Genomic DNA, 12328 nt, shown 5'->3' with positions numbered 1-12328 from the left:
TGCAATGTACAACTGCAATGATTTTTCCCCACTGTAATCTTCATTTACTTTCTGGGTAGTCCAGGAAATGCAGTCATTGACAAGACCAGGCCAGGACTTCTGTGCAAATCCGGTGACTCAGGAGGGACTTAGCGAGTTTCTGTGCAAGATTAATATAATTTTTAATCCCCATAACTATTACTCACACAGCTCTTTATCATGGCTTGGTGCAATGCTGACGTTGAGTGCGGCTCTGTTTGCACAGAGGCCCAGGAGAGCTGGTTTTCCCTGCCCTGAAAACCACCCAAGAGAGCTAGAGGTGGCATTTCCAGGGGCAGAGCTTGCAGCCACATCTCACAGACCTTGTGTCACTGCTTATGACGTTATTAAAGGCATCATGGGTGATTTCCCACCCGCCTTACCATGCCTAGGCCCACACTGGCAAAAACAAAGACGCTGAGTCTGAGCAGGGTCATCTCTGAGCAGTGACTTGCAAGTTTCTCAGTCACCAAACCCTGGACAACCTGGCAAAGAAACACATAAGCACCATTAAGCCTGATGTAATATAATAATTTAAACAAACTCAAAAGAGAATTGCTACTTTCTTCAAGCAAACAGGTTCTTCCATCAGGGTTTCTTTGACAAAAAAGGACCTCACTGCCACAGCAAATGACTGGAAGGTGTGATCCATTATTTCAAATGTTTTGCTTTCTAGAGAGAGATCCATCTCATCAGCTGGAAGTTTTACTCAGAGTGCATGCTTGAGTTTAGCATCACTGCCTACTCAGCAGCAGTGACTGAAACTTTCTAAAAACGCTTGCAGATACAATTTGTGATGTGTTTGTGAAATACAGTTAATACTACGGTCTTCATTCTTGGCAAGACCTCTCAAAGAAAAACTGTACATTTGTAAGCAAAGGAGGAAAATGTCTGTACCTTTTCTTGCCCTTATTTTAAACTATAAATATACAAATTGGGTGGTTCATAATTTTTAGGCAGGAAACAAGTATGACGGAGATGCTAATATCCAGTCCCAGCAGTACACGCAGATGTAAAAGATGGGGAATTGGTTCTACAGATTTTAAACAAAAAATTGGGGGGAGGGGGAGGGAAGGAAGAGCAAAATATTACAATCACAGAAATTATTTGACTTTTCCAGCACTTTGCAGAGCAAGGATTCCTTCTTTTATTTATCTGTTCAGCATCTCCCATACTTCAGGTGATCCTGGCCCAAGTGGACATGAGAGGAGAGAGGCTGGAAAAGATCATGGTTAAACAGCCTGACTGACTACAATACAGGGAAGGGACTGAAGGGAATCTACTGAGTTTTCCCTGCCTTGAAGGGGTTTGTTTGATCCAAATGAAAACCCCTCTGACTTGAAAGAAGAGCTCCAGTTCAAAATGCTTTGTTTCACTTTATTTCTGTGGCAATGCAACATGGAGAAAACTTCAGTGGTCTGTTTGTACCAGGAATGACACTACACTACACTCAGCCTTGCTGTGTTAGTCCTTAGGCAGAAACCCAGAATCAGCTGAAAGGAAATGAGTGCAAAATAAATGAGAAAGTAAGTTATTAAACAGAAAGTATATGTTAAGCTATAATAACCAGTAAAAAAAAAAAAAAAGGAAACAGCAATAGAGTGAAAATGAAGTTGACATAAAAAACAATAGCTACAAAATTAATATATTTCCAACAGCATACAACTGCATGGAAAACCATCAAAATTCAACCCTTCACTTTGCTTCAGAGCACAAAGGATTTTTGACATGAGGGCATATCACAACAACAAGACATTCTGGCTCCTGACGCCTTTTCTGTCCTGGTCCCTGCCTTTGTCCAGGGCTTGAGAGCTTGGCTCATGTGTGCCCAGCTGCCACGTACCACTGGCACAGGCTCTGTGTGTCCTTCCCGGGTCATGTCACCTGTCAAGCAGCCTCTGGGACAGTGGTGGACCTGCTGTGGCATGAGGCTTGGACAATATCTAGGGTGATCTGAGTCATCCTGACCAAAAGCCCTGCCATGAGAAGAGGCTGATACCAGCACCAGCAGCTTCTACTCCGGGGGTGGATGGGGAAATCCCTGAGTGACACTCCATTAAGCTGAGTGCTCCAAAAAGGAAGAATTGTCATTAACTTTTTGCAACTTCCCAGTCCCTCCTACAGCTGGGGCTGTGCTGAGTCACATGGGATGGGGGCTGAGCCTTGTCACAGGGTATGGATTGACTCAAGGGTGGCATCACCCAAACCCCAGTTCGGCTCTGCTGAGCCATTGGAGGAAAGGAAACATTTCCCAATTTGTCCAGACTTGAATGGCATATTTTATTGGGATACACCGTGCAGGCACAGCCCAGTCCCTGCCATTCTTTGAGTCATTAGGGTATAGCATCAGCAACGTCCCTGGTGTGATGGCCATGGGAGTGGCATTCCAAAAAACTTTGCCATCACTGCACACGAGCCCCTGTGTGAAGGCAACAATAACCACTGCAGCAGAGATGGGCTCTGAGCAGGCAGGACCTGGAGATGTGCAGAACGAGCTGTCCTCAGAGTCAGCAGAGCAGAGGCATGGTCCTCGTGCCAATGCTGGCATTCCCCATGGGCTTTCCCACCACCTGGACTGTGGAAATAACAAGCTCAAGGTGAAACATCACTGCTGAACGAACCAGCTTGTCAAGGGGACTATTTCCAGGGGCAAGAATGAGCCCAAGTCACCTGCTTTCCCCTTGGGGCTGGGCAGCAATCCTTAGGTTGTACAGATGGCAGTCCCCCCACGGGCTATCTGGGCTGCCTGCTTTCCTCCCCAGCACAGGCACTGCTGATCCAGCCATGAGTCCTAGGCTGGCAAGGCCCATCATCCTGATTTCGGACACAGAGCCTTGATTTAGGCACTAGATAATACCAGATAATATTTCCAGTCAACAGTAAGTCTGACCTAACTTTCCAGTTTGAATTCAGACCTGAAAACCCATTACTTCCAGTCTGCAATCTTCCCTGAGTACAGAGCTACTGGGCTAGCATGAGCAGCACCCTGGGAAGGTGAAAGGTAGTTCATATGCACTCTCCCATTTTGGAGATTTTGGACATTTGCTGCCAGTTCACCAGAAGGTAGTGGGGACATACCAGGTGACTTGGCCATCACCACTCCCATGGACGAGCTCTGGTAGCTGATAAATGGAATTTATCCTTATTTTTATTCTTGCTGGTGTATTCTGGGCTTTTTCCTTGCACATAAACTCCTCTTGAGATTGACTTCGATGGGCCTTACCCTCCTGCATTTCATTTTGCCTGGATGGTGCTTGCCTTTGTAACCTGACCTCCTTTGAAGTCGGGGAAGAGCCAGTGTACCTGGCTGGAATGCCTTCTGCGATCAATAAACAAAAGAGAGAGGAAATTGTTTGCAAGTGAAATAACAGGCACTGCCTGTGGCTGTGTACATATGTCACAGGAAAAACCAACGCATCTTTTTTTCCGCCCCCCTCTCCTTCTTTAAAGGCAAATAAGTCTCCCAATAAATGCATAAGAACAGCCAAATCTCTGTTCATCATTTTCTGCATTCAGCAAGCTGGGGATTTGTTACACTAGTCCAGCAAATCACATGGAAAAAGACTCTCTTGCCTCTATCATTGCATTTGGTTTCTGAGAAAACAGTTGCTCCTATTTGCTCAGAAAGGCCAATTACCCATTTGACTGCTTACCTCTAACAAATTTCAGGAACCCCTTGCAGGATGGAAAAGACTGTTTGTATTTGAAAGTCCAAGGTGCTAGTTTTTGGAAGACTTTTGAGGCACCAGCCTTGCTGCACGGAGCCGCTGCTGAGCTGACTGGCACCTGCAAGAAGCTGACCTCATCTGTGAAGGTTAGAGGAGTTATGCAGATGCTCAGCTGCTCCTCTGAGCTCAGAGGACATGGGGCTGTTGCTAAAGATTCCTCCATCAGCAGCAATTGAAAGCTTGACAGAGCCCAGCAACAAAATCAGCTCCTTTCACCCAACAGCGTGGAAATGAGAAGCTGTGAGAAGGTCGGAAAGGCAGACACAGCAAGCCAGATAAGCTGGTACAGCCTCATAGAGAAGATGCAGGGCCCCATCCCTAGCACAGATAGTATGATTCACATCAGAAGCAGCCTCCCACACCCTGGACCCGTATCTTGCCTTTGAAATTGTGCCGGCTGGCAGTTCCCAGGCGAGCCCGGCTGGGAGGGACCTGCTGGGGCAGATGACAGGGGTCAGCACAGTTCACGGGCCTTTTCTGCACAGGCTGAACGTGGTGCAAAGCATGTGCTGGGGGAAAAGGGAGCTGGCTTACTGACACAGCGATGCCAGAAATAGCTTGAGTAGTTCAGGTCTTGTGGAGGAGCAGGAGGGCAGCGGGACTGGAAGGAGGGCTGATGGTGATGACTAAACTGCTGAAGGCAGAACTTTGCCAAGCAGGGGGAAGAGGACGGTGTGTTTTGCAAACTCCAGCCTAATCACTTTCTTTCCCCCTTCAACCCACCCCCCTCCACAGATATAAATCCTTCAAAGCAAGGAAACTGGAGAACTTTCTGTTTGTTGTTGCAAGGTCCTTTCACTAAGTGGGTTTTCCCCCTAGGCGTACCTGGCTGTAATTAAATCCCCGGCTCTTTAATCATCTCTTTTGCTGTGTAGGGAGAAAAAAAAGCGAGAGGGACAGACTGGTGATAAGATGATACGCAATGTAAATCTCTCCTCCAGGAATCTCTCTCATCTTTTCAAGATCACTCTGTACCAACTTGTCCCTCCAGAAGCTGCCCAGCTAGAGGTGGAGTTTGTATAACAATACAAATTTAAATGCAGTAAATAGAACAGATGTCTTATGATTTCTTGATCCTCAGGGTTATAAATATCTCCCCCATTGTCCCACCCAGAGTTTTGTTTGCTGCATTTTGCTTTGGTTTTTTTTTGAGAAAAAGTTCTTAAAGGAAAGTTTCCCCCACCCCCTCCCGTGGTTTGAAATCTAAGCATCAGATGTGACTTGAGATACCAAATGGGGACTCCAGGTATTTCAGTTGCCTAATCCTCCAGCAGCATTTTCCAAGCCATATACTACACCTGGAAGGTCTCCATGCTATCACACTTGCAAACTCCCAAAAAAAAAAAAAGGAGTCTAAGTTCATTTCTGCCCATTACTCAAAGTGAAATTAATTTAAACCATTATGAAATTAATTATTCTCTGGAGGGAGACTGAATGGCATTTTACACCGCCAGGCATTCACTATGAGGAAAATCTCATTTGCATGGCTTCTCAGATGAGAGGGCTCTGGAAGCCCAGCCCTGGAAGACAGAGGGATTGTGTCCCTGACAGGCTCTCATAACTCTTGCCTGGAGACCTACCAGTGATCAGATAAAGATGCTTCAAGCACATCATAAGCAAGGAAATCTCTGCAATGCAGGCTGCCTGGTGCAGAGGCAGCTCTCCTGCTGTCTGCCTTCCTCTCCTCATTTTGTTATCTCCCACACGACTTCTCTTCACCTGGCACAATCGCAGCTCATCAGACAGCCCCACAATTTCAGAGTGCTTCAAGAATCACTGCAGAAACCTGGATTGCTTGAATTACCCCCATGTGCTACTTTCATTTCCCCATCAGTCCATTCCAGCCTTGGTCATATTCAATTTTCTAAGCCATAACTCTGTTTCCTCATCAGACATTTCTTTGGCTCAAAGCTGTCTCACCGCCTTCCCACATCCCCTTTTCTGACCTTGCCTGGCTGTATCCTGACCCAGACATGAGCCCCCTTCCCAGCCTCACTGCACTTCAACCTGCCCAAACTTTCCCATATCCCCTGCTGTTAGATGACACTCACCACAGGATGAGGTGAGGCTGAGGAGCTCTGGATGGGATCCCTCAGGTGATGCCTGAATTAGTGGTGTGTCTAAACTAACATCCTCCATCTGCAAAGAGGGCAAACACCTCATCTCCTAGAGGGTGTGTGTTTCTGTACTGATTCCCAACGCAAAGAGCTGTTTGAGACAGCAATGACAAAAGACTTGAGTTCCCTACTTAAAATTAGGTGGACTGACTCAAGGCCTCTCAAAATCTCCTCTCTAGGAGAGAGGAGCTCCTCTGCAGCTGGTTTGAATGAGAGGAATAAGGAGAAACAGATTCTTACAATGCATTGGCCACTTCTCACCACAGCAGGTCAAATGAGGTTAGGAAGCTGAAAAACTAGATTAAGCAATTGGAGCATAATATCCTTGGGGTGGGAGAGGAAGGCAGGAAGACACCATCACTATTTGAGTCATCCTGGGATTGCTGATCAGGCTGGGAAAGGGAGCTGCAACATTGCCTTCTGTAAGAGGAATATGTAAGTTTGGAGAATATTTAATTTAAAAAATAGAAACCACAATAACGCAAAGAAATAATTTCCCCCTTAATTTCTTTTATGTCCCCTTCTGTTGCATCCCGGGTTGCATTCAGATTAGGGGTTTTATAATGTTAAGTTAGCCGGTTCCGTGTACCCCTTTGGACACCCTATTCCCCCCATGATGGTTCACTCCAGGCTGCCTGCCATTGGAGCTTCCCCACGTCACTCCAGTGACCACCCCCTGTTCTTTCCTGAAACCTCCTGGTCAGTTACCCCATCTCCGTGTCCCCATTCGTCCCAGAGCCCTGTGTCTGCCCCGTTGCATCCCCATTGGTCACCGTGGTCCATGTCACCGGCACGGTGCCTGTCCTCATTCGGTGGGAGGGCTTCTGCCCTCCTTGGCCCGCCCCCTTATAAAATCCCGCGCGCCTCTGGTCCCAGCACCATTTTGTCCACGTGGCGCTAGGGAGCGAGCTGCACCTCTCTGTCGCAACTCCACGCAACAATAAAAGCTCTCCAGCTAGCCATGCGGACAGATTGGACATTCCTTCCCTCTTTGTCTCGCCCCTCACGTTGGCAACAGAGCGTGGCCAGCCCCACCCCAGTGCGCGGAACGCAGCAGCGCCTAGGACAAGCGGTGCCCCGGTCCCGCCTTTGCCGGGCTCTCCAAATTTGCCCGGGACCAGGGAAAACAATGCAAAGCTGCACCCTTCCAGCTATAAAAGTCCTTAAACACTATCTTTTTCAAGCCCAGGAGGAGATGCAAACATGGGGGACAGGTTTCCTCTGAAGGGCTCAGGGCAAGTGCAAGAGGATGGGAAAATCTTCACAATGATTTACAGACAGACAAACAAAAGAGGAAAAAAAAATCAAAGCTGAGTATCTGATTGATGAAATTCACTGAAAATTACATTATATTACTTACGAATAAAGCTATCATTTACTCAGTGAAGTGGGAAAGCCCATCAGCAGATATTAATCATTGTTCACCTATCCAGATTGGTGGATTTCACTTGCACCTTAATCTGCATTTCTATCTCAGCAGTATCAATTCACTGTACAGCAGAAACAAATGCATCTGAAATGCCATCTTAGGCAACACAAGCAGCTCTGGCGTTCAGCGGGACAGAGCCAGCACACTTCTATTCCCTGCCTGCTAGAGCAACCCAAACAGAAAGCAGCCATAAAACATTAACCCAGACACCATCTGCAAGAGATACCTTTGGGTGGCTCCAGACAGATACCTGAAAGTAAAGACATGAATTCTAATGTTTTACAATAATTTAAAAGCCAGAGAGTGAGATTCAGTTTGGTCCAGTTGAGGATCTTGTCCTGCATAAACCAGAGTAGAGTTTTGAACTGCCACTGTATAACAGGTTTAGCAATATGGATAGAAACTGCATGGATGTATGAAAGAAAACTGCCTGGCTGATAAAAGCCAGTTTCTGTGTCAAATGTCCCAAGGCAAAGACTCCCCAGCAAAGTAGATGCTGCACCTGAGCTTGCAGGACCCTGCTGGGTTACATTGAGGCAATAGGAATGATTGGCCTCTGTGGGATGGAACTCTGTGACTCTGAGAAGGGTTAGGTCCCTGGTTAGCCCTGGCATCTGATCATCCATGAGGAAGCAGAGTGGATGCTGTAATTCCCATATCTTCCAGGGCTGTGTCTCTGTGTGGGGTGCCCAGCACTGCAGAAGAGGTAACCTTATCTACAGCAGTTTCAACCAAACTAACCTGGGGAACAATGGCACTGAAGGCAGACAGATATTCCAGACATAACAGCAGTGTCCTCAAGACAGATATCCTGGACCTAACAGCAGTGTCCAGGCTCCATCTAGCCACACAAAGCCACTCCTTACAAGAGCTATTGCTGCCCACGTTACCCAGCTCTAAACAAGCACACCACAGCCGTGCTGCAACTCCAGATTTTATTTCTGCCTGTGTAACAGGGGTTTAACTGGTATGTCTTAAGTTAAAAGCCCAGCTGTGGAGAGTCCTTCAGCATTCAAATGGGGAAGAAGATATGAGACAGTGACTTGGCCCTTCTAAAACCTGAGTGCTTCCTGCAGATCCTGGTCTAGGAGGCAGCATACAAGGCTAACATAGGGAAAGCCTCTGAAAACAGTGGAGTGTGGGTCAGAAGCTGGCTTTAGAAAGCAGCTGCTGATCACCCCACTTTTCATGCTGTTTCTCTACTGTGCACTGGCAAACTGATCTTCTTTCCAAAGAGGCTGAATGGGACTGCATTCAGCAGGTTGGAGATGCTCACAGGACCAAGAGACAACTAGTCCAAAGCCACCCTCACAGGAGGGACATGGCAAAGGCACCATCTTCTCAGCTCCAGCCAGTTTACACTGCAGAATCCAGCTGCTGATGTACAGCCATGCGTGTCTGCTGCTCTACCAAGATGCCCAGATTTGGTGAGACCAGGCCAGAGCCCAAGTGACTGGCAACACCATGCCAAATCCAAATCACAAAGGAAGCAGCTTAAACTGCCATTTTCCAAATGAGAAGCTCCCACAGGAACTCTGTGGCAATGCCCAGGAAATGAAGAGGATTTAATAACAAGACCACTCTTCTTCAGGATATTGCCTAACTTGCATTTCTGCCTTGGGACTTAGTTATAACCATCTGCTGCTCTTTCTGCAAAATTATTAAGCCTCTTCCTCCAAAAGGAGCACTCTGCTATAATACAACTCAGCACATTTTTGACCCTGTTACTGCCTAATTCAGCTGACTTTTCCCTTTTACCCATTTTGCTAGTCTCCTAACCATGTTCCATCACCCACCTTTCTGTGCTTTGTTTTGTTTTGGGTTTTTTTTTCTCTTTTTTGGGAATCACAAGCTTGCTGTGCTTGTTTCCATGCAGTAGAAACAAGTTCTTCTACACTGAAGGAATCTTCAGTGAAAACACCAGTAAGATTGTCTGCTTTCCTGAGTATACAGGATGCTACTATAGAAATGTAAATCAACTAACCCACACCAGGAAAAACCTCAGCCCAGGCACTTTAGCTTCAATGTAATTTTTGTTACAAAACCCAGGACATATCAGTCCAAGGAAATTTTAGCTCTACAGCTTAAAGATCCACAGCTTAAAGAGAGGGACAAGGGGAAGAAAGCTTTCAGGACACTCCTTGCTCCAATTTCTTCCCATTCCAAGGAACAGAATAAATTTGGAGTCACTTCTCTTTTGAAGATAAATGCCATGTGGCAGAGTTAGGGTTTGCCTGTCAGTAATGCATCTGGATTTGGAAGAGCATGTGTCCAGAAGGTAGTGAATTAGGGAACAGTGTGGCAAGCTAATCTGTCTAAGAGGGGGACTTGCATTTCACTTACCATTTGAAGGACACCAAAATATGACATCAGATATCCAGACTCCACTGCTTCCAACCCAAAGAAATCCATAGAGATGATGGAAAACATAATCATGAACAAACCTGGAGGGAGGGTTAATGCAAAGAGTACATCAATACACTTGCAGTGCATGTAATAGCCCAAACCCTGCTCCCAGTCATCACCAGTCCAAGTCAGTAGCTCTCCCTGGGTTTGCCAGCACTGGGTATAAACGTGAGCACAATCCTATTCAAAGTTATTGTAGTAATTTAATCTTTAAATGTTAACTTTTTTATCCCCCTTACTTTCATCTTTAAATAATGTGACTATGTAGGCTGTAGTTTCAGCTGTTAATTATAAACTGGTAAATATTTGTATCACTGAAGCCAGGCTAACCATTAAGACAGCAAGAAAACATTTGTTCAGACAAGACTGTAACCATCAAAATAATCTGATTGGATCCCTCACCCCTTTTGCCTGACTTCAGATATCCACTGCGGGGAACAGCCCCATTTTGACATCAGCCAAAATGCAGTGGTTTCAGTGCACACATCAGCAACGATGTGTGGGGCACGTGAAAAATCGCTGCTGTGCCCTTATAGCAATGTCAACACTAGCAGTCAGGAAAGTAAGGACAGAAAGAGCACAGACCAGGTCTGCTTTGCAATTGAGGCAATTTCTTGAAAGTGTAAAAGAGAACATCCACTCAATCTCAAATGAAAATACAATAGTGTGTGTTTCCCCCACTTCCAAACATACACAAATATAGGCATGCTTGCACATGCTCCCAGTCTTACAGAGAGAGCCATCAAATTAAAAATACTATGTCAAAACACTGCACTTCAAGTGTGGTGTGGGGTAAGAGTCTGCTGCTTCCCCTAGTGTCTTGTGCACCTGAGATGGACCAAGACAGTAGGAAACTGGGGCTCTCTGCATGTGAAGACCCCCACAACATGCCTGTCAAGAGATCACTGATCCTTCTGGGAAAGAAGAGACCAGATGACTTTTAGCAGTCCTGCCTTTCCTTGTAAGATCCTCCGAGTTATAAGGACTCGGAGAAAGGGAGCCGTGTTCCTCTCCCTCCTGAAAAAAACAGAATGCAGGAGGCCATGCGTGAGGACTGAGAAGACAGCTGGTGGCCTGGCAAAGTGACATGGCATGAGGAGGATTTGCCAGCTTTTCCTGGAAAGATGAAGTGGGTGATTCCAGATTGCTGGTTAAAACCGTGGAGGATTCACTTCCTGATGAACAAGAACAACTCCACTGCATCCAGCAGCCGAACCCCAGCACTACCCGTGCAGCACTTGCTGCAACAAGGACCTCCCTCCAGGCACCCCAAGCCTTTGCCTGGAGGGAGCAACACTCTCCCATCCCAGGACCTGCCACAAAGCCTTCCTGAATCCCACTGGAGACACATCCTCCCCCTTAACAGGAGTTGCTGCACCCCAGCTGGCTCCATGGGGTTGGGAGAGAGGGATGGGGGCAGGAAGGGTGCCCTGCTCTTCTACTCTCCAGCTGTATGGAGAAGGTGCCTGGGAGCCGGGGCTCATGAAGATCTATGGCCTCGCCACACCCCTCCACGGAGAGCACGCCTCTGTTATCCAGTTACTTTGAAATCACTCTCAGCTCAAGCCAGCTTAAGGTAACATGCAAATTCCAGTATTTACTCACAACACCCAAATCAGGCAACAGGGTTGCACATGTTTGTAAAAGGCACACTTGACGAAATGAAAGAAAAACCACACTTGGTTTCTGTAGTGAATAAAGTTCCTGATACTCCCGGGCAGGGCCTTCCTAGTTCCCATGGCAACACTGAAACAACTACTAACTCTAGCTGAGTACCAATACTGAAATGTTAATTAGCTAATCGCTCTGTTTGTTTTCTCTAAACTACCTGGAGATAACCGGTCTCCCACCCCCCACGCTGCCATTCTGGGACTAAAATGCAAATAAAAAACCCTTGGGATCATGAGAGTATTTTTAGGGGATAAAGACACCCCTAAATAAAAAAACTAAACAAAGTAGAGGGGCCTAGACAAATGCCCTAGCTGAGGAAGAGGGAAACACATCCCCTGATTGACTTTTGTCCGTCACCATCACCGAAAAAACTAGACTAGAATAGGCTGTGGGAAGAGGAAATGGAAAAACAGAGAAAAAAGCCTGGTGTTTCCTCTAGAAAAGGAGTGGGGACAACTGATGTTCTGGACTTTAGCAACAGACTCTGCACACCATACTTCCTCACCCTCTGGCCACCAGTGTGCCACAAGGAAAGAAGAAGGGACAGCTGCTGCTCTGGATTTCACCAACAGACTTTGCAACCCTCCTTCCATTCAGCCACCTGGGAAAGCTATAACTGCGGGGGTGAGCTCCGTGTCAAGCCCCCTGCCCAGCTGATCTTTTTAATAAAGAGCTGAACATTAATAAAGGCATTAGCCCTGTTCATTTCAGTTTCACTTGTAGGAAGATTAGATGGAAGCAGGAGCTCTCCTTTCATCCTGCACCCCACTGCAGGTACCACCTAGGAGGGGCTTGGCCTCCCTACATACCTGATGCTCCTTCCTGGTACTGTGCTCCAGCTTCTACAGCTCCTCTCCCCTTTGAAGTCCCTCATCAAGTTAAGACACATTTGGATCTTTCTCCTCCAAACAAGCTGCTTTCTTTCGGAGCAGGGGAACAGGCTGTGCTCTTTAATTAGA

The 12328-nt window shown here is 46.7% G+C and overlaps 1 protein-coding gene across 1 annotated transcript in view; it reads right to left on the bottom strand.

Moving 5' to 3' along the window:
* SLC22A18 (solute carrier family 22 member 18) overlaps window positions 1–12328 on the bottom strand; it is a 61352-nt gene that overhangs the window by 8715 nt on the left and 40309 nt on the right. The window contains exons 7-8 of the mRNA XM_053945667.1: window positions 9636–9736; window positions 402–503 (exon numbers count right to left, since the gene is read on the bottom strand). Of these exons, the coding sequence (XP_053801642.1) occupies window positions 402–503; window positions 9636–9736 (203 nt within the window). The remainder of the gene's footprint in view (window positions 1–401; window positions 504–9635; window positions 9737–12328) is intronic.

The sequence above is a fragment of the Vidua chalybeata genome, chromosome 6 (genome assembly GCF_026979565.1).
Source record: "Vidua chalybeata isolate OUT-0048 chromosome 6, bVidCha1 merged haplotype, whole genome shotgun sequence".
Lineage (NCBI taxonomy): Eukaryota > Metazoa > Chordata > Aves > Passeriformes > Viduidae > Vidua > Vidua chalybeata.
This window is presented reverse-complemented; position numbering and strand designations above follow the sequence as displayed.